This window comes from Scyliorhinus canicula, chromosome 6 (assembly GCF_902713615.1).
Source record: "Scyliorhinus canicula chromosome 6, sScyCan1.1, whole genome shotgun sequence".
Taxonomy (NCBI): Eukaryota; Metazoa; Chordata; class Chondrichthyes; order Carcharhiniformes; family Scyliorhinidae; genus Scyliorhinus; species Scyliorhinus canicula.
In genome coordinates this window covers 198475912-198497227 of record NC_052151.1, presented here as the reverse complement: position 1 = coordinate 198497227, position 21316 = coordinate 198475912, and the positions used below count along the sequence as shown (strand labels likewise).

General features: G+C 49.3%; 1 protein-coding gene across 32 annotated transcripts in view; it reads left to right on the top strand.

The window, feature by feature from the left end:
* The first annotated feature begins 19831 nt into the window (after window positions 1–19831).
* Window positions 19832–21316, top strand: part of LOC119967772 (regulating synaptic membrane exocytosis protein 1-like) — a 1070524-nt gene continuing 1069039 nt past the window's right edge. For 9 of the 32 annotated variants that reach the window (XM_038800731.1, XM_038800737.1, XM_038800741.1 and 6 more), the window contains exon 1: window positions 19849–20385. In XM_038800731.1, the coding sequence (XP_038656659.1) occupies window positions 20231–20385 (155 nt within the window). In that variant the 5' untranslated portion in view covers window positions 19849–20230. Of the gene's footprint in view, window positions 20386–21316 lie in introns of all 32 variants that reach the window. The other 23 variants (XM_038800738.1, XM_038800745.1, XM_038800736.1 and 20 more) reach the window with 6 other exon arrangements.

The following is a 21316-nucleotide window of genomic DNA, read 5'->3' as shown; positions in this document are numbered from 1 at the left end:
GAAAATTATAGGCCAATTAACCTAACCTCGGTTGTTGGTAAAATTCTAGAATCGATCGTTAAGGATGAGATTTCTAAATTCTTGGAAGAGCAGAGTCGGATTAGAACAAGTCAACATGGATTTAGTAAGGGGAGGCCGTGCCTGACGAACCTGTTAGAATTCTTTGAGGAGGTGACAAGTAGGTTAGACCAGGGAAACCCAGTGGATTTCCAAAAGGCCTTTGATAAGGTGCCACACAGGAGGCTGCTGAGTAAGGTGAGGGCCCATGGTGTTCGAGGTGAGCTACTGGCATGGGTTGAGGATTGGCTGTCTGACAGAAGGCAGAGAGTTGGGATAAAAGGTTCTTTTTCGGAATGGCAGCCGGTGACCAGCGGTGTCCCACAGGGTTCAGTGTTGGGGCCGCAGCTGTTCACCATATATATTAATGATCTGGATGAAGGGACTGGGGGCATTCTAGCGAAGTTTGCCGATGATACGAAGTTAGGTGGTCAGGCAGGTAGTGCTGAGGAAGTGGGGAGGCTGCAGAAGGATCTAGACAGTTTGGGAAAGTGGTGCAGGAAATGGCTTATGCAATTCAACGTGAGAAAATGTGAGGTCTTGCACTTTGGAAAAAAGAATCCAAGCATAGACTACTTTCTAAACGGTGAGAAAATTCATAATGCCAAAGTACAAAGGGATCTGGGAGTGCTAGTCGAGGATTCCCTAAAGGTAAACATGCAGGTTGAATCTGTGATTAAGAAAGCGAATGTCATTTATCTCAAGAGGGTTGGAATGTAAAAGCAGCGATGTGCTACTGAGCCTTTATAAGGCTCTGGTTAGGCCCCATTTGGAGTACTGTGTCCAGTTTTGGGCCCCACATCTCAGGAAGGACATACTGGCACTGGAGCGTGTCCAGCGGAGATTCACACGGATGATCCCTGGAATGGCGGGTCTAACATATGATGAACGGCTGAGGATCCTGGGATTGTATTCATTGGAGTTTAGAAGGTTAAGGGGAGATCTAATAGAAACTTACAAGATAATACATGGCTTAGAAAGGGTGGACGCAAAGAAACTGTTTCCGTTAGGCGAGGAGACGAGGACCCGTGGGCACAGCCTTAGAATTAGAGGGGGTAAATTCAGAACAGAAATGCGGAGACATTTCTTCAGCCAGAGAGTGGTGGGCCTGTGGAATTCATTGCCGCGGAGTGCAGTGGAGGCCGGGACGCTAAATGGCTTCAAGGCAGAGATAGATAAATTCTTGATGTCGCGAGGAATTAAGGGCTACGGGGAGAATGCTGGTAGGTGGAGTTGAAATGCCCATCAGCCATGATTGAATGGCGGAGTGGACTCGATGGGCTGAATGGCCTTACTTCCACTCCTATGTCTTATGGTCTTATGGTCTTATGCTTCGGAAAATTTAGAAAATCCACCAAACTACAGGCTCAATTCAGCTTTAGCATGGGCAGTACATGCAAAGAATTCATTGCAGATGATTGGGGGCTATAGTCCTTATCAATTAGTGTTTGGTAGAAATCCTAAAATTCCGTTGATTTTGGATGACCAGCCTCTAGCTTGGGAGGGGACGACAATTAGCTCTGCCTTTGCTGAGCATTTAAATGCATTACATAGCAGTAGAAAAGCTTTTTTGGAAGCAGAAGTTTCTGAAAGAATTTGCAGAGCTTTAAGACATAATGTGCGGCCATCAGATACCGTTTTTCAGCAAGGAGACGTGGTATACTATAAGAGAGACAATTCTAATGAATGGAAAGGCCCAGGGAAGATCATAGGCATAGATGGCAAAACAATTATTTTGCAACATGGTAATCAAACTGTTAGGGTACATTCATCAAGGATAATGGATATCGATTACAAAATTTAGACAGAGCAGACAGACATGATGAGGAACCAGAGTCATCTAGTACGAACGTGTTACAGAACTATGAGGACCAGTTAATTGATATAGACAGGGTTTCTGTCGAGGAACACAACACTTCTGATAAATTAGAACAGGCCATTTTTACGAAAAGGCAACTGCCAAAGGTTGGTACAAAAGTGACATACTTGCCTGAAAGGTCTAGTCAATGAAAGGATGCAACTGTTATTAGTAGAGCAGGGAAGGCCACTGGAAAGTATAAACATTGGTTGAATGTACAGCATTCAGTGGAGGGAGTTAAGACAATGGATTGGGAAAATGAATTTCAAAAATGGAGGGCACAGAAACGCAGTGCCAGTTCAGATAGTACATCGGATAGTGAACAGGTTTGCAGGAAAAGGTCGAGAGCTATTGAAAGGTCATCCCACAACAGAAGGGAAAGATCAAGCAGTAGCAGTACAGAACGAGATACCAGGCGGGAGAGGGGACGTAGTTTATCAAGATCTCGGAATATGAGTCAGACTACGAATACTAATAGGAGTAGAAGCCCACATGCACGTGAGATTTTGGTGGCTTCAAATAAATTAGATGAAAACGTTATCAAAGATGCTAAACAGCAAGAACGGCATAGTTGGAGTGAATTTGGGGTATACACGGAAGTACCGAATAGGGGACAAAAACCTCTATCCCACAGATGGATTTGCATGGAAAAGGTTCTTCCGGATGGAACTGAGAAGGCAAAGGCCAGGCTTGTGGCAAGGGGATTTGAAGAAAATTTAGAAGATTAGGATTTAAGGGTAGATTCACCTACAGCAGGAAAGGTTATTTTAAAGATTTTCTTGGCTCTATTAGCCACAAAGGCATGGGACTGCAAATCTATAGATATAATAGCTGCCTTTTTACAGGGGCATCAACTCCAGAGAGACATTTTTCTCCGTCCTCCTAAAGAAGCAGCTAACACAGAAGGGGTACTCTGGAAGTTGAACAAATGTGTATATGGATTAAATGATGCATCTAGAGTCTGGTACTTTTCGGTAAGGTCAGTTTTGTTAAAGTTACAGTAAGAAGTCTTACAACACCAGGTTAAAGTCCAACAGGTTTGTTTCAAACACGAGCTTTCGGAGCACGGCTCCTTCTTCAGTCTTCATTCACCTGAAGAAGGAGCCGTGCTCCGAAAGCTCGTGTTTGAAACAAACCTGTTGGACTTTAACCTGGTGTTGTAAGACTTCTTACTGTGCTCACCCCAGTCCAACGCCGGCATCTCCACATCATTGTTAAAGTTAGGCTGTTGTCAGTTGAAAGCAGATCCTGCAATGTTTTACTGGCACTATAAAGGAAAGCTTTCTGGCATCTTTATGATGCATGTCGATGATTTTTTGTGGGGTGGGACTAGTGATTTTGAAGCTATTGTAATCTCTGGTTTGAGAAAAGAATTCAGGGTTGGAACTCAGGCTTCCGGTGCATTAAAATATATTGGACTGGAAATCGGACAGACTACGTTAGGGGCAACTTTACGTCAACAATCTTATTTGGAAAGCATCAGTCCAATAGCAATTAGTCGTGGCCGGGTTTCACAAAAAGACGCAATGGTTTCAAAGATAGAAAAAGAGCAACTGCGAAGTTTAATTGGGAAACTGAACTGGTTAGGTAGACAGACTTACAGTTGAGTACAAAAATGAATGATCCCAAAGTGGAAGACATCATAAGAGCAAATAAAGCATTGGCCAAACTAAAAATGCAGGAGTGTGTTTTGAAGTTCCCGGTTTTAGGTGACCTTAGGCACTTGAAACTCATAGTTTATAATGATGCGTCCTATGCAAATTTATGTGATGGGGTTTCAAGCGCAGGAAGTTTTACAAATTTCCTTTTGGGGAACAATGGTAAATGTTGCCCTGTTGTGTGGGAAACAAAGAAAATAAGGAGAGTGGTCAAAAGCACTTTGGCTGCTGAGACATTAAACCTTATAGAGGCGGTGGATATGGCATTTTATATAAGTCAGATATTGACAGAAATTTTGGGATTAGGGGATTTGGGTAATATACCTATTGACTGTCACATTGACAATAAATCCCTGTGGGAAAATGTGCACTCTACAAAAAGTGTCAATGAAAAGAGGTTACGGATAGACATCGCAAGTTTGAAGCAGATGTTGGACAGAGGTTAAATAACAAAAATTAAATGGGTCGACAGTAGCTATCAACTGTCAGACTGTTTTATGAAAAGAGGGGCTAGTTCACGGAAACTTTTGGATATTGTTGATGAAGGGCGCCTGTTTCTGTGACTGTTTTTTATCTCTTCCAAACAAACAAAAAAAAACTGGAAAAAAAAGAAGGGGGGAAATCACGTGTGTGTTTTAGTTTCTTGAAATTTTGTTTTCACCTAATTGTTTTTTTTTCTCCAAGGAAGGGGAGACTCCTCCAACACCCTCATGCTCGGGAAGCTCTTTCCAGGAACAGATTGCTCATCCTCGCAATCCCCGCCCTCCACCATAATTGGAACCCACCGTCCATATTTCCCAGGGCAAATCAGTGGTTACCGCAGATTGGGGACAAAACTGATGCTCTCACTTCCCCTATATGCCTCCTCCACTGGCCCCAGATCCGTAGAACCGCCACCACTATAGGGCTGGTGGAGTACCGTGCCGGCGGGAGCGGCAGAGGTGCCACAACCAAGGCTGCCAAACTGGTGCCCCTGCACGAAGCCGCCTCCATCCACTCCCAAACCGAACCCGTACCAACCATCCATTTTCTTAATGGAATCCTACTTTTACACTGAATCCCGTTTCTCCCGATGTTGCTTGGGGAAATTCTTAGTAGGAACTGTCTTAGACAGCTTGGTGTGTCTGGAGAGAGAGGGACAGGGGCTGGGGGGAGCGGGGGGAAAGGTTGAGGGGGGTTGGGGGGTAGGAATTACGGGGGAAGGGTGGATGGAGTGCAGTGATAGGTGATTATGCATTTGCCATGGTTTCAAGATGCTACTCAAGGTGGTCGACCGAGGTAGCCTTGGTCATCCAATACTAGATCCATGCTCAGAACACAGTGGATGAATACTCAGTCAGACTGACTTACTGCATTCGTGGTGGGTCCTGACGGCAGCAGTAATGTTGCTCTGTTTCTCAGGTTCTAAATATGGTGGTCAATATAGTCGCCTTCCTTAATCCTAATTATCTTTGCTTTAGAGTTGGCAGGTATCTCTCGATACCGCCACAAGGTTCAAACCCGAATACTGATCAACGAGCCAATACACCAGTTAGTTTGTTCAAAGTCAATACTATTTATTTACACACACAGTAATATCTACTCATGCACAAAATACTACAAACTAAACTATCTCTAACGCTAACGCCTATACTTAGCTTCGGGTGCCCACTCAGTCAGAGGAACAATGGCCGTTGTTCGGATCTGAGGTTGCTGGGTTCGAAGTGGTACAGGAAAAGAGCTAAGGTCGTCCGTCTGGTAGTGAGCGTTGACCTTGGACTTACTTGCTTCTGGTGCAGCTGGTGGACGGGTCTCTCCACTTTGAGAGCCAAGTCCAAGAGAGTGATTTCGCTATTTTTGAACACAGACGAAAGGTTAAAAAAGGGTTATTTTCTTAGTAATAAGACTTAACTGAATTAACTTTTCAAGATAATTAAGGGAATGAGTTGATCCAGACAAATCATTGATTATGGAAAAAGGAGTTTGAATGCTGGACAAAAACAGTGAATGATTGACAATCTCAGCATTTCTTTGAGAAGGTGACTGAACAGGTAGACGAGGGTAGAGCAGTTGATGTGGTGTATATGGATTTCAGTAAAGCGTTTGATAAGGTTCCCCATGGTCGGCTATTGCAGAAAATACGGAGGCTGTGGATTGAGGGTGATTTAGAGATGTGGATCAGGAATTGGCTAGTTGGACTTCCGGTTGCGGCTATGACCAGCTAAGTCGCACGTTTGGCTGCTCCTGCTACAAAGGTGTTTTCGGGCCGATTGGAGGGCCCCAACGGCGCTGTAAGGACAAATCCCGGTGGGGGAAGGCTCCCTGAAGAGAACCAGACCAACTTTATGGTCGGTACCCGGAGTGGGGTGGTAAAGAAAGCAACAGCAGCTCCCCAAAAAAAGCGGGGGAAGAAGACCAAAATGGCGGCCGGTGGCGCACCCGAGGAATGGTCCTCCAGCAGCAGGCCGCTCTCCTGCGCTTCTTTACGGAGCTGAAAATGGAGCTCTTGGAGTCAATGAATGCGACGACCACCAGGCTGATGGGAGCCCAGGCGACCCAAGAGGCGTCGATTCGGGAGCTGCAACAGGAGATGACTGTGAGGGAGGAGGAGGCCACGGTCCTCGTGGGAAAGGTAGAGGTGCACGAGGCACTCCACCTGAAATGGCAGAGCCGTTTTGAGGAGCTGGATACCCGAATGAGGCGGAAGAACCTGAGGATCTTGGGCCTGGCAGAAGGCCTGGAGGGGTCAGACCTCCCGGGATATGTAGCAGAAATGCTGAGCTCCCTGATGGGGGCAGGGGCCGTCCCTTCGCCCCTGGAGCTGGAAGAGGCCTACAGGGTCATGGCTAGGAGGCCAAGAGCAAATGAGCCCCCGAGGGCGGTGCTGGTGCGGTTCCAGCGACTCAGCGACCGTGAGAGAGTGCTGGAGTGGGCCAAGAGGGAAAGGAGCAGCAAGTGGGAGAATTCGACGGTGAGGGTCTACCAGGACTGGAGTGCGGAGGTGGCAAAGCGGCGGGCCCGGTACAACCGGACGAAGGCGGTGCTACATGCAAAACGGATCAGGTTCGGAATGCTGCAGCCAGCGCGCTTGTGGGTCACCTACAGGAACCAACACCACTATTTTGAGTCCCCAGAGGAGGCGTGGGCCTTTGTACAGGAAGAGAAACTGGACTCGAATTAGACCCAGGGGATACTTGGCGGCCGTAGCCGCTCGGGTACTTTCAGCTGAATTCTTTGTTTGGATTTTGAACTCTTGCTGTGGTTTTTCTTCTGATGTTTTTTCCCCCTTTGCCAACTTCCCTTAGTTATTGTTATTGTGGTTATTCATGGTTATTTATGGTTATTTATGCTGTTTGGTAGAGGGCGACTGTTAAGTACATTGTTATTTGTTATTTATCTGTTATTTATAATGTTAAGTTGGGGAGGCGGGATGGGGGGGAGAGCAGATCGGGGATATGGGCTCCTAGGGGGGGTTCTTTACAGGCATGGACGGGGACGGGGGTGGAACTGAAGATGGCGGGGTGGGGTGTGGCAGGGCGAAAGCGCGGGCTTTCCTCTGTTTTCCCGCGCGCGGGGCAGAGGAGGGGGGGAGGGGAGGAGTGCGGGGCGTGGCTAGCAATGGCGACCTTTCCCGCGCTGGAGCGGGGCCAGGGAGGAGTGGCAAGGGGGGGGGAGGCCCCCCCCCCCCGAGCCGGGGGGAGTCGGAGAGTGGCAGGAGCAGCCGGGTCAGCGTGAACCAGCTGACTTACGGGAGTACGATGGAGGGTACATCGCGGCTAGGAGGGGTCCTAGCCTGGGGGGGGGGGGGGGGGGGGGGGGGGGGAGGGGGGGGAGGGGGGGGAGGGGGTTAGGGAGGGACACCGGGTTGCTGCTGAAAAGACCAGAAACGGGAAGTGGAGGACTGGAGAGGTGGGGGGAGGGGGCCATCGCCATGGGGAGCGGGTCAGAGGGGGAGGGCTGACTCGGGGCGAGCAGGGAACGGGACATGGCTAATCGGCAGGGGAAGGGGGCGGGTCGTTCCGCGACCCGGCTGATCACTTGGAACGTGAGGGGGCTGAATGGGCCGGTCAAGAGATCAAGGGTATTCTCACACCTGAAGGGACTGAAGGCTGATGTAGCAATGTTACAGGAGACCCATTTGAAGGTAGTGGACCAGGTTCGCCTGAGAAGGGGGTGGGTGGGACAGGTGTTCCACTCTGGATTGGACGCAAAGAACCGGGGGGTGGCGATTCTGGTGGGAAAGAGGGTGTCGTTCGTGGCGGAGGAGGTGGTGGCGGATAAGGAGGGTAGGTATGTGATGGTGAAGGGTAAGCTGCAGGGGGAGAAAGTGGTGATGGTCAACGTATATGCCCCGAACTGGGATGACGCGGGTTTTATGAGGCGCCTATTGGGCCTCATTCCGGGACTGGAGGCAGGGGGCTTGATCATGGGGGGGGACTTCAACACAGTGCTGGACCCCGGGCTAGACAGATCGAGCTCAAGGACCAATAGGAGGCCGGCAGCGGCAGAAGTGCTGAGGGGGTACATGGAGCAGATGGGAGGAGTAGACCCATGGAGGTTTGGTAGGCCGAGGGCGAGGGAGTATTCCTTTTTCTCCCACGTCCATAGAGTGTACTCCAGAATCGATTTCTTCGTGTTGAGCAGGGGGCTGATCCCGAAGGTACGGGAAGCTGAGTACTCGGCCATTGCGATCTCTGATCATGCACCACATTGGGTGGATGTGGAAATGGGGGAGGCGCGGGACCAGCGCCCGCTGTGGCGGCTGGATGTGGGGCTGTTAGCGGACGACGAGGTGCGTAAAAGGGTCCGGAAGAGCATTGAGAGCTATCTGGACTTGAATGACACGGGGGAGGTGCAGGTGGGGATGGTCTGGGAGGCCCTGAAGGCAGTGATCAGGGGAGAGCTGATCTCCATAAGGGCACACAGAGAAAGAAAGGAGAGGCAGGAGAGGGAGAGGCTGGTGGGGGAGATATTGGAAGTGGATAGGAGATATGCGGAGGCACCAGAGGAGGGGCTGCTGGGAGAACGGCGCAGCCTGCAGGTCAAGTTCGACCTGCTGACCACCAGGAAGGCAGAGACGCAGTGGAGAAGGGCACAGGGCGCGGTCTATGAGTATGGGGAAAAGGCGAGCAGGATGCTGGCACACCAGCTTCGCAAACGAGATGCGGCTAGGGAGATTGGGGGAGTGAAGGAGAGGGGCGGGAAGGTAGTACAGAAGGGGCAAGAAGTGAACGGGGTCTTCAGGGATTTTTACAAGGAGTTGTATCGGTCTGAGCCGCCGACGAGGAGAGGGGGAATGGAGGACTTCCTAAACAAATTGAGGTTCCCAAGGGTCCAGGAGGGGCTGGTAGAAGGGCTGGGGGCGCCAATAGGGCTAGAGGAGTTAGTCAAGGGAATAGGTCAGATGCAGGCGGGGAAGGCGCCGGGGCCAGATGGGTTCCCGGTGGAATTCTACAAGAAAAATGTGGACTTGGTGGGGCCGGTACTGGTACGAGCCTTTAATGAGGCGCGAGAGGGGGGGGTTCTGCCCCCGACAATGTCGCAGGCTCTGATCTCCCTGATACTGAAGCGGGATAAAGACCCCGTGCAGTGCGGGTCCTACAGGCCTATCTCGCTTCTGAACGTGGATGCCAAGTTGCTGGCAAAGATCCTGGCAGCTAGAATAGAGGATTGTGTGCCAGGGGTAATCCATGAGGACCAGACGGGGTTCGTGAAGGGGCGGCAGCTCAACACGAACGTGCGGAGATTGCTGAATGTAATTATGATGCCGGCAGTGGAGGGGGAGGCTGAGATAGTGGTAGCGCTGGACGCGGAGAAGGCATTCGATAGGGTGGAGTGGGAGTACCTGTGGGAGACGTTGGAACGGTTTGGGTTTGGGGAAGGGTTTATTAAGTGGGTGAAGTTGCTCTACTCGGCCCCGATGGCGAGTGTAGTGACAAACGGGAGGAGGTCGGAGTATTTCGGGCTCCACCGAGGGACCAGGCAGGGATGTCCCCGATCCCCCCTACTTTTCGCACTGGCGATCGAACCGTTGGCGATGGCACTGAGGGGTTCAGGGGGGTGGAGAGGACTGACTAGGGGAGGGGAGGAACATCGAGTATCGCTGTATGCGGATGATCTACTGCTGTACGTGGCAGACCCAGAAGGGGGAATGCCGGAGATAATGGAACTATTAGCAGAGTTTGGGGACTTTTCGGGGTACAAACTAAATTTGGGCAAAAGCGAGGTTTTTGTGATACACCCGGGGGACCAGGGAGAGGGTATTGGGAGACTCCCCTTCAAGCGAGCAGGAAAGAGCTTTAGGTACTTAGGGGTGCAGGTGGCAAGGAACTGGGGGACCCTCCACAAGTTGAACTTTTCCAGGCTGGTGGAACAGATGGAGGAGGAATTTAAGAGGTGGGACATGGTACCGCTGTCGCTGGCGGGGAGGGTGCAGTCAATCAAAATGACGGTCCTCCCAAGGTTCCTGTTTTTATTTCAGTGCTTGCCCATCTTCCTCCCTAGGGCCTTCTTCAAAAAGGTGACGAGTAGCATCATGAGCTACGTGTGGGCGCACGGCACCCCAAGGGTGAGGAGTGTCTTTTTGGAGCGGAGTAGGGACAGTGGAGGGCTGGCACTACCCAATCTCTCGGGGTATTACTGGGCGGCAAATGTGTCAATGGTGCGCAAGTGGATGATGGAAGGGGAGGGGGCAGCTTGGAAACGAATGGAGAGGGCGTCCTGTGGCAACACAAGCCTGGGGGCCCTAGTAACGGCACCATGGCCGCTCCCCCCCACGAGGTACACCACGAGCCCGGTGGTGGCGGCCACCCTCAAGATATGGGGGCAGTGGAGACGACACAGGGGGGAAATGGGAGGTCTGTTGGCGGTGCCAATAAGAGGGAACCATAGATTCATCCCGGGGAACATCGACGGGGGATTTCAGACCTGGTACAGGGTGGGCATACGGCAGCTGAAGGACCTGTTTATAGAGGGGAGGTTTGCGAGCCTGGGAGGGCTGGAGGAGAAGTTTGAGCTCCCCCCGGGAAACATGTTCAGATATTTACAAGTGAAGGCATTTGCTAGACGGCAGGTGGAGGGGTTCCCCCTGCTCCCCAGTAAGGGGGCGAGTGATAGGGTGCTCTCGGGGGTCTGGGTCGGAGGGGGGAAGATATCAGACATCTACAAGATAATGCAGGAGGCGGAAGAAGCATCAGGGGAGGAGCTGAAAGCCAAGTGGGAAGGGGAGCTGGGAGAGCAGATAGAAGACGGGACGTGGGCGGATGCACTGGAGAAGGTCAATTCTTCCTCCTCGTGTGCGAGGCTGAGCCTCATTCAATTTAAGGTGCTGCATAGAGCTCACATGACGGGGACAAGGATGAGCCGGTTCTTTGGGGGTGAGGACAGGTGTGTCAGATGTCTGGGAAGCCCAGCGAACCATGTGCATATGTTCTGGGCATGTCCGGTGCTGGAAGGGTTCTGGAAGGGGGTGGCAAGGACGGTGTCGAAGGTGGTGGGGTCCAGGGTCAAACCAGGATGGGGGCTTGCGATCTTTGGGGTCGGGGTAGAACCGGGGGTACAGGAGGCTAGGGAGGCCGGAATACTGGCCTTTGCGTCCCTAGTGGCTCGACGAAGGATATTAATTCAATGGAAGGACGCGAGGCCTCCAAGCGTTGAAACTTGGATTAACGATATGGCTAGCTATATTCAGCTAGAAAGGATCAAATTTGCCCTGAGAGGGTCGGTACAGGGATTCTCCAGGCGGTGGCAACCTTTCCTTGACTTTTTAGATCAGAGATAGACGTTCGGGGTCGTGGCAGCAGCAACCCGGGGGGGGGGGGGGGGGAGGGGAGGGGGGGGCAGCAAGGGTCGTGGGGGGACATGCACGACTGTAACGCGGGCAAGTCTGCTCGCTGCTCATGTCTGAAACTGTAGGCTGCCTTGTTTGTTAAGGTTGCCTGGGGGGGGGGGGGGGGAGGACTGGTGCGCGCGAGAGGGCGGGCGAGGGAGGGACATTTGCCTAGAGGGATTGTGTTGTAAATAATTTAAAAATTAGTAGGGGTAAATGTTTGTATGGAAAAACTCTTTCAATAAAAATTATTTAAAAAAAAAGAAATTGGCTAGTTGAAAGAAGACAGAGAGTGGTAGTTGATGGGAAATGTTCAGAATGGAGTTCAGTTACGAGTGGCGTAGCACAAGGATCTGTTCTGGGGCCGTTGCTGTTTGTCATTTTTATAAATGACCTAGAGGAGGGCGCAGAAGGATGGGTGAGTAAATTTGCAGACGACACTAAAGTCGGTGGAGTTGTAGACAGTGTGGAAGGATGTTGCAGGTTACAGAGGGACATAGATAAGCTGCAGACCTGGGCTGAGAGGTGGCAAATGGAGTTTAATGTGGAGAAGTGTGAGGTGATTCACTTTGGAAAGAATAACAGAAATGCGGAATATTTGGCTAATGGTAAAATTCTTGGTAGTGTGGATGAGCAGAGGGATCTCGGTGTCCATGTACATAGATCCCTGAAAGTTGCCACCCAGGTTGATAGGGTTGTGAAGAAGGCCTATGGTGTGTTGGCCTTTATTGGTAGAGGGATTGAATTCCGGAGCCATGAGGTCATGTTGCAGTTGTACAAAACTCTAGTACGGCCGCATTTGGAGTATTGCGTACAGTTCTGGTCGCCTCATTATAGGAAGGACGTGGAAGCTTTGGAACGGGTGCAGAGGAGATTTTCCAGGATGTTGCCTGGTATGGAGGGAAAATCTTATGAGGAAAGGCTGATGGACTTGAGGTTGTTTTCGTTAGAGAGAAGAAGGTTAAGAGGTGACTTAATAGAGGCATACAAAATGATCAGAGGGTTAGATAGGGTGGACAGCTAGGTGGCTAGCACGAGGGGACATAGCCTTAAATTGAGGGGTAATAGATATAGGACAGAGGTCAGAGGTGGGTTTTTTACGCAAAGAGTGGTGAGGCCGTGGAATGCCCTACCTGCAACAGTAGTGAACACGCCAACATTGAGGGCATTTAAAAATTTATTGGATAAGCATATGGATGATAAGGGCATAGTGTAGGTTAGATGGCCTTTAGATTTTTTCCATGTCGGTGCAACATTGAGGGCCGAAGGGCCTGTACTGCGCTGTATCGTTCTATGTTCTATGTTCTATCTGTGGAGAGAGAATGGAGTCTGGATGACTCTTTGTCAACGCCATCCAGATGCGAAATGGTAGTTCCATTCTCTCTCCACAGATGCTGACAGACCTGCTGAGATTGTGCAGAATGTTCTACTTTTGTTTCAGATTCCAGCATCAGCAATAATTCCTTTTGTAACAATTAGAGAATTCAGTTGAAACATTCTAATTCAAATTTTCAGAAGAAAGATGGGAAGAAAAAGATGGAAACCCTTGAACACGCTGTATAGACAATTCCAATAAGCAAATCATTATTTGAGAAAGGGTGAAGGGCTAAGATGAGATGGCAGGTAGGTCTATCACAACTGGATGGCTTATCGGGTTTAAGGTTTTTTATTAAAATACTTATGTTTCTGTTTTATTTTAAGTTAAATGACGAGTGACAATGGACATACTGTTTGAATGCAACATGTCAGTGATGACAATGCATGGTGTTGTGTTCAAAATTCAAAACATGACAAATTCCTAATCTCAGCTATATCACTAGAAGGAGGTGTTGATCAGGATAAGTACTTCTTGCAAATGAGAAACATCTCAAATGTAAGTCATGTGAGACAGTTTTTCCTTATCCCTTACTTTATGGTGGGTGTTACGACACCTGGGCTAGTGCGTGGTGAATTCCAGCCTCACTTGACCCTGAGTCATAAAACAATTTAAATTAATAAATAACTAGAAAAACACCCAACGTATTTGGCCGTTGGCTTCCCAATACATACAGTCACCAGATTTGTAAATTTAAACATAACTAATTTTATTAATTTTTTAAAAAATAATTTTTATTGAGATTTTCACAAAATATCAAAAACAGAAAATGTCAACAAGAAAACAGTATTAACAACAAAAACAAAAAAACAAAAAAATTACAAAATTAATTACAAAAAGAAGAAATAGGTTAGCACCCGGCATATTCAACAAACACATGTACACATTCCTCCCCTCCACCGAACAACCACCCCCCCCCACCCCCCACCCCCCACCCCCGGGTTGCTGCTGCTGCCAGCCAATTTCCCTACCGTTCTGCCAGGAAGTCAAGGAAAGACTGCCACCGTCTAAAAAACCCCTGCCACTATCAGCCACCACCTCAAACGACACCCTTTTTCCCACGAAGATCGCCACCCCCCGGTTCTTTGCACCCAGCCCTGAATGAAACACTTGGCCCACCCATCCCTTCCTCAGTCTAACCTGGTCCGCCACCTTCAGAGGGTGTGTCTCCTGGAGCATAGCCACGTCCGCCTTCAGCCCCTTCAGGTGAGTAAACACCCGGGCCCGCTTGACCGGCCCATTCAGCCCCCTCACATTCCAAGTTACCAGCCGGATCAGAGGGCTCCCTGCCCCCTCCCCTGCCGACTAGCCATAACCCATCCCCTGCCCGCCCCAGGCCAGCACCCCCTGCTCGACCTGTTCCTCACGGCGGCAAACCCCCACCCCGGCCCCCCCTGCATCCTCCAGCTCCTTCCTGGCCATTTCAGCAGCAACCCGGTACCCTCCCCCAACCCCCCCCCCCTCCCCCAGGCTAGGACCCCTCCCAGCCGCGTTACTCCCTCCATAGCACTCCCGTGAGCCAGCTAACTTCTGCTGACCCCGGCGACTCCCGCCACACCTCCTATCCCTCCCCCATGCCCATCAGCAGACCCTCCTCGTCCCCCTCCCGCTCTCGCGCGGGAAAAAAAGCCCGCGCTTCTCAGCTCCAACCCCGCCCCCATCCACCCTCAGCGCGGGAAACCAAAGAAAAGCTCATGCTTTCATCCTGCCTGACCCCGCCTCCTCTAGGGTAGCTCCCATTGTCGGCCCCCACCACCAGCTCCCCACACTCCAAGTCTACCCCCCGACTCGAGCCCATCCACCGAACCCACGCAAAAAGACAGCGCCCCACCCGCCCTAGAAACAACACACAACCAGCATGAAACAGAGAACCCCCCCCCCCACCAGTTACATACAAACCCCCGCCCCTGACCCTCAGTAAGAGTCCAACTTCTCGGCCTGCACAAAGGCCCAGGCCTCCTCCGGGGACTCAACGTAAAAGTGACGTACCTTGTAGGTGACCCACAAACGCGCCGGCTGTAACATTCCAAACTTCACACTCTTTCTGTGGAGCATCGCCTTCGTCCGGTTATACCTGGCCCTCCGCTTAGCCACCTCTGCACTCCAGTCCTGGTAGATCCGCACCACCGTGTTCTCCCACTTGCTATTCCGCTCAATCTTGGCCCACCTAAGCACACACTTTCGGTCAACGAACCAGTGGAACCGCACCAGCACCGCTCGTGGAGGCTCATTCGGCTTGGGCCTCCTGGCCAGTATTCTGTGAGCCCCATCCAGCTCCAGGGGCCCCTGGAAGGACCCAGCTCACATCAGCGAGTTCAGTAAGACGACCACATAGGCCCCCAGGTCTGACTCCTCCAGCCCCTCCGTGAGGCCCAGGTTCGCAAATTTTTCCGCCTCGACTGGTTCTCCATCTCCTTGAACCACTCCTGCCACTTCTTATAGAGCGCCTCATGCATCTCCACCTTTACCATGAGGGCCGAGGCCTCATCCTCTCTTTCGGAGGTTTTGTTGTCGGAGCTCCCGGATTGCCACCCCCTGGGCTGTCTGCGTCTCCAGCAACTTGTCAATCGTAGCTTTCAGCGATTCTAGCAGCTCCACTTTGAGCTCCCGAAAGTAGCGCTGGAGCGTCTCCTGCTGCTCCTGCGCCAACCGCCTCCATTCCTCGAGGCCTCCACCAGCCGCCATCTTGTTTTTCTTTCCCTGCTTTTTCCTAGGCGCTGCCACCGCTTTTTTGCTGGCCCCACTCCTGGTCCAGACCATAGAACACTGGGGATCTGCCGCTGACACCTTCCCACGTCGGGAACCGTCGATCAAGTACCGCTGGGGGCCCTAAAAAGAGCCCAAAAGTCCGTTCCTAGCGGGAGCTGCCGAACGTGCGGCTTAGATCCGCATAGCCGCAACCGGAAGTCCTCAACTAATTTTATTAATAACAATAGCTATGATTAAATATGCAACAAATACAACAGGTTAACTATTATCTAATTCCTAACTCCTGACAAACTCGCCCATTCTCTATACATACACACAAGGCAGACAAACACAGAGAAAAGAAGAGGGGTGTAAAAATAATGGAAGTAAAAAAAAATAAGAGTCGTTGTTTCAGATGGTTGTTTCGAGAACACCTTTCTTCAGTTTCCTGATTCCAGTCTGTAAATCCACTGTAAAATCATTTTAGGTCTTTGCAGTTTTAGAAATACAGCAGCTATACAGCTTTTCTGGAGAAAACAAGAGAGAAAGAGATAGCAAGTCCTTTCCTCTGAGTGTCCAGGACTCCAAATGTCTTTCCCCTGGCTCTCTGAAAATCATCCCACTCAGGCAGGATCCAATCACTGCCTGTTACCAGGCAAACTATGGACTTTTGGCCAATTCATTGGCCACCAGCCAACCAATGGAACCGAGTCCCACCGATCTTTCAGGTGCCGAAAAGTCTAAGTTCTGCTGTTCAAAGCTAGCACAGTGTTTTATTTCGTAATCTTTGGAGTTCCTCACTTCCACTGTTTGACGTAAAGATGTATGTCCATTCAGCATCCATGGATCAAAATTATATCAGCAAAATTAAAGAAAGGGGAAATAAGGGAATCAACAGGAAGAGCCCTTACAGTGGGACTACTTCAGCTTTAAGGCTGTAATGTAAATTACTGGCTCTTCTTGCAAATCAAGTTGCCAATTGCTTTTACAATCAAACTTTGTGTCGAAATTTAAAATCTAAAAAAGTCATGTATGAAGTAAAAGTAAAATAAAGGATGGTAGCTTAAAGAGAAATAGGTGGAGCTTTTTAAAAAATTAAACGTTGAATGGTTAGACCTCCAACATGATTCCCTCCTTCTAAAATGCTGATCAAGCCCCTGTGTATTTTTATTATTACAAAGCAAATGTACTTAAAGATCCTTCAATAGCAAGTTGATGTGATGCTAATGCAGTGATTCTATGGGGGCCTCACAGGTAGCATGGTGGTTAGCATCAATGCTTCACAGCTCCAGGGTCCCAGGTTCGATTCCCGGCTGGGTCACTGTCTGTGTGGAGTCTGCACGTCCTCCCCGTGTGTGCGTGGGTTTCCTCCGGGTGCTCCGGTTTCCTCCCACAGTCCAAAGATGTGCGGGTTAGGTGGATTGGCCATGCTAAATTGCCTGTAGTGTAAGGTTAATGGGGGGATTGTTGGGTTACGGGTATACGGGTTACGTGGGTTTAAGTAGGGTGATCATTGCTCGGCACAACATCGAGGGCCGAAGGGCCTGTTCTGTGCTGTACTGTTCTATGTTCTATACAATAAGGAAATAGCATTTTAACAGTTCCATAAAGAAGGCATTAATTTCTCAAAGAGTTCTATTGAGAAAATCCAATCATGTAGTGCTGCACGTCCAACATAGAACATAGAACATAGAACACTACAGCGCAGTACGGGCCCTTCGGCCCTCGATGTTGCGCCGACCTGTGAAACCATCTGAAGCCTATCTGACCTACACTATTCCATTTTCATCCACATGTCTATCCAGTGACCACTTAAATGCCCTTAAAGTTGGCGAGTCTACTACTATTGCAGGCAGGGCGTTCCACGCCCCTACTACTCTCTGAGTAAAGAAACTGCCTCTGACATCTGTCCTATATCTATCACCCCTCAATTTAAAGCTATGTCCCCTCATGTTGGTCATCACCATCCGAGGAAAAAGACTCTCACTGTCCACCCTATCTAACCCTCTGACTATCTTATATGTCTCTATTAAGTCACCTCTCAGCCTTCTCCTCTCTAACGAAAACAACCTCAATTCCCTGAGCCTTTCCTCATAAGACCTTCCCTCCATACCAGGCAACATCCTAGTAAATCTCCTCTGAACCCTTTCCAAAGCTTCCACATCCTATAATGTGGTGACCAGAAATGCACGCAGTACTCCAGGTGTGGCCGCACCAGAGTTATGTACAGCTGCAGCATGACCTTGTGGTTCCGAAACTCAATCCCCCTGCTTATAAAGGCTAGCACACCATATGCCTTCTTAACAGCCCTATTAACCTGGGTGGCAACTTTCAGGGATTTATGTACCTGGATGCCGAGATCTCTCTGTTCATCTACACTACCAAGAATCTTGCCCAGTACTCTGCATTCCTGTTACTCCTTCCAAAGTGAACCACCTCACACTTTTCCGCATTAAACTCCATCTGCCACCTCTCAGCCCAGCTCTGCAGCTTATCTATGTCCCTCTGTATCCTATAACATCCTTCAGCACTATCCACAACTCCACCGACCATCGTGTCATCTGCAATATCAGCATTGAACAAGTCATTCTGGACTCTGTTACTTTATTTCAAAATGTTTCTGAGTTATTCATTTTGTGACTGAGATCGCTTTCTGTAACAGGGCAACAGAGATAAGAATTAACAGAAGCATGATTGTAATCAAAAATCGTCATGCCTCATGAGTAAGGAAGTTATTATCACCTCAGAAGTGGAATTCTGTTCCACAATATATATAATATTCCATGATATATTTACAGTAAGAAGTCTTACAACACCAGGTTAAAGTCCAACAGGTTTGTTTCAAACACGAGCTTTCGGAGCACGGCTCCTTCTTTCACCTGAAGAAGGAGCCGTGCTCCGAAAGCTCGTGTTTGAAACAAACCTGTTGGACTTTAACCTGGTGTTGTAAGACTTCTTACTGTGCTCACCCCAGTCCAACGCCGGCATCTCCACATCATGATATATTTAGTTAATATGATTTACAGGTTTCAGTTAGTTACAAAACATCACCAGATGATTATTCTCTTTTTGAAAATATAACCCGAGGAGGTCAGCTGAAATCACCATTGAATTAAAAGTGTTGGAAATTCATGAAACTTCATTAAGGAACTTGTTAATTGTCCTTAATGAGACTGAAGTTATTAAATTTGTATCTTGACTGTACATAATCCCTTTAAGAACAATTATATCCAATTTGCATTATATCAGTGTTTATCATAGAATTTATAGTGCAGAAGGAGGCCATTCAGCCCATCAAGTCTGCACCGGCTCTTGGAAAGAGCACCCTACCCAAGGTCAACAACTCCACTCTATCCCCATAACCCAGTAACCCCACCCAACACTAAGGGCAATTTTGGACACTAAGGGCAATTTATCATGGCCAATCCACCTAACCTGCACATCTTTGGACTGTGGGAGGAAACCGGAGCACCCGGAGGAAACCCACGCAAACACGGGGAGGATGTGCAGACTCTGCACAGATAGTGACCCAAGCCAGAATCGAACCTGGGACCCTGGAGCTGTGAAGCGATTGTGCTATCCACAATGCTACCGTACTGCCGTGTTCTTGGACACCAGCATTTGTTCCGTTGCTTAATATATGTATTTAGGTTATCAGGGTTGTGCTGGATTTTTAAATTCACTTTGCTTTTTTTAAGAGCATTGGAATGAAGCTTCATTTATGTTTGAATATTCCTTTTCAAACCTATGTGAGCAATATTTGTATTTCGAGAATGTTAAAATAAACTGTTCATTATATAATTAGAGCACAAAACTTTAATGGAAGTGGTAACTGATAAAAAAATGGACAGCAAATTGTTATTGTATACCTGGAATAATAGAGTTAAACAATGCTAAGGTTATACTGAGGGTTTATAATGCGGCATTAATTGGGAACAAAATAGAGGAATTAGAAATAGTAGTGGTGGGAGTCGGAGGCGAGGAAAAATGGTACCTAATGTTATTATGGAAAATGTGTACACAGAATGGTTAGTCAGGCAATACTTAAAAGGGCGTAGGTTTTAATTAACGAAACTTCAGTTTGAAACAAAAAAAATAAAAGACCACTATTTGTGATGGTCAACTAGGTAATTTACTGATGTCAAAGCTGGGAGGAGATGAAGCTGAAGTTGGGTGTTCAGACTGGATGAGTTGGAGGAGGTGGTTCACTGACACAGGAACCGCTCCTCCCATACATACAACAAGCTTTGAGCACAGTCTTTAAGCAATTCAGAATCTTCTGTATCAGGAACGATCAATTGAACCTATGACAGGGCTGCTGCCCTGATGTCTATGGAGACATAGGGGTTTGGAGAGGAGTTGGTGCTGCTGTGGGGCTGGGAGGGGAGGGGTCCAGTGATTCTCCCTCCCGAGTGGGAGCCAGAGAGAGGGAGTCCGACCATTCCTCTCCACTGTGCTCTCCTCACTCCGGAGCTGGACCAGAGACAGAGAGCTAGAGAGAGAGAGAGACTCCACCTCCATCCCCTGCTCCTCCCTCTCTCCATCCTTTTCCAGCGGCAGAGAGAGAGAGACAGGGAGGTGCAGCTGGAGGCAGCTCGGGAGGAGCAGGCGGATGGCGGAGTGGAGAGGCTGCGGGGAGAGGATGCTGAGAGGCGGGCTGGCCGCCTGAGAACTCCCTCCCTGCCTGCGAAGACCACCCGCCCGCCCCGGACAAGGCGGCTGTGCTTCCCTCGGGGGACGGGGACGGCGGCGGCGGGGTGGTGGCGGTGGCTGAGGGCGAGGGGAAGATGTCGGCACCGCTGGGCCCCCGCGGTCCCCGGCCACCCGCCGCGCCACCCACCATGCCCGACCTGAGCCATCTGACTGAGGAGGAGAGGAGCATCATCATGGCCGTGCTGGAGAGGCAGCGGGAGGAGGAGGAGAAGGAAGAGGCGATGCTAAAGTAAGCAGAATGTTTACACATCCTCCCCTCCCCTCCCCTCCCTCAGGGATGCAGAAGGTGTTCACCGGGTTAATCCGGGCCCACCCTCACATCCCTGCTGCTTATTTTAGTCACAGGTTGCAGACCTCTTCATTTGAGACGAATTTGATGATAGGAAAAGCCTGTTGTGATCACTTGTCAATCAACCTCCTTATTGTGTGTGTGTGTGTGCTCATTGCTTTTTAAAATCAATTCTACTTCTGACTGAACCCCCCACCCACCCCGCCAAAACGGACAAGGAAGAGCGACGAGAAGCACATCACATTTCTCTTCTATAGCTCTTCATTCCGGTGATGGAGCTCAGGCCCTGTCTGACAGCAACCCGCCTCCACCAGATGATCATTCCTCTCTTTGGAAAGCAAGACACTTGATCCTGGTGTGGATCTTGGGCTTATCCTAGTATAAACACGCGAAGCTTCTTACCCATCTCCGATTTATTTGCTATTCCAGTTGTTATACACACACAGAGCTTCTCACAACATTGCACTAGGATACAGCCTATCTCATTACCTTCCACAGTCTGTTGGGTGGGGTGAGGTTAGGGTGTGTGCGTGTGTTAAATACACAATTATAAAAACCTGCCTGCCAAACATATGGTTACATTATTTACTTCATTTTTGAAATTGTGTTTTATTCAACTCTTCAGTTTTTTTTATTTTTGTCTGAGCATTTTGAGTCAGTGACTTACATAATCAGTTTATATGCCAACAGTGATGCTGCATCACCAGCTTTTGTTATCTGCAAAACATAATAAGCATAAATGTGAATTCAGTTTTCTGATGAGTAATTTTGTAAAAGCTGACCCACAACTGGCTGCTGCACCGTGACCGAAACGCACCTGTCAAAGTAAAAGACACTTGGATATGTTTAGCATTAAATACTGAGGGCCCGA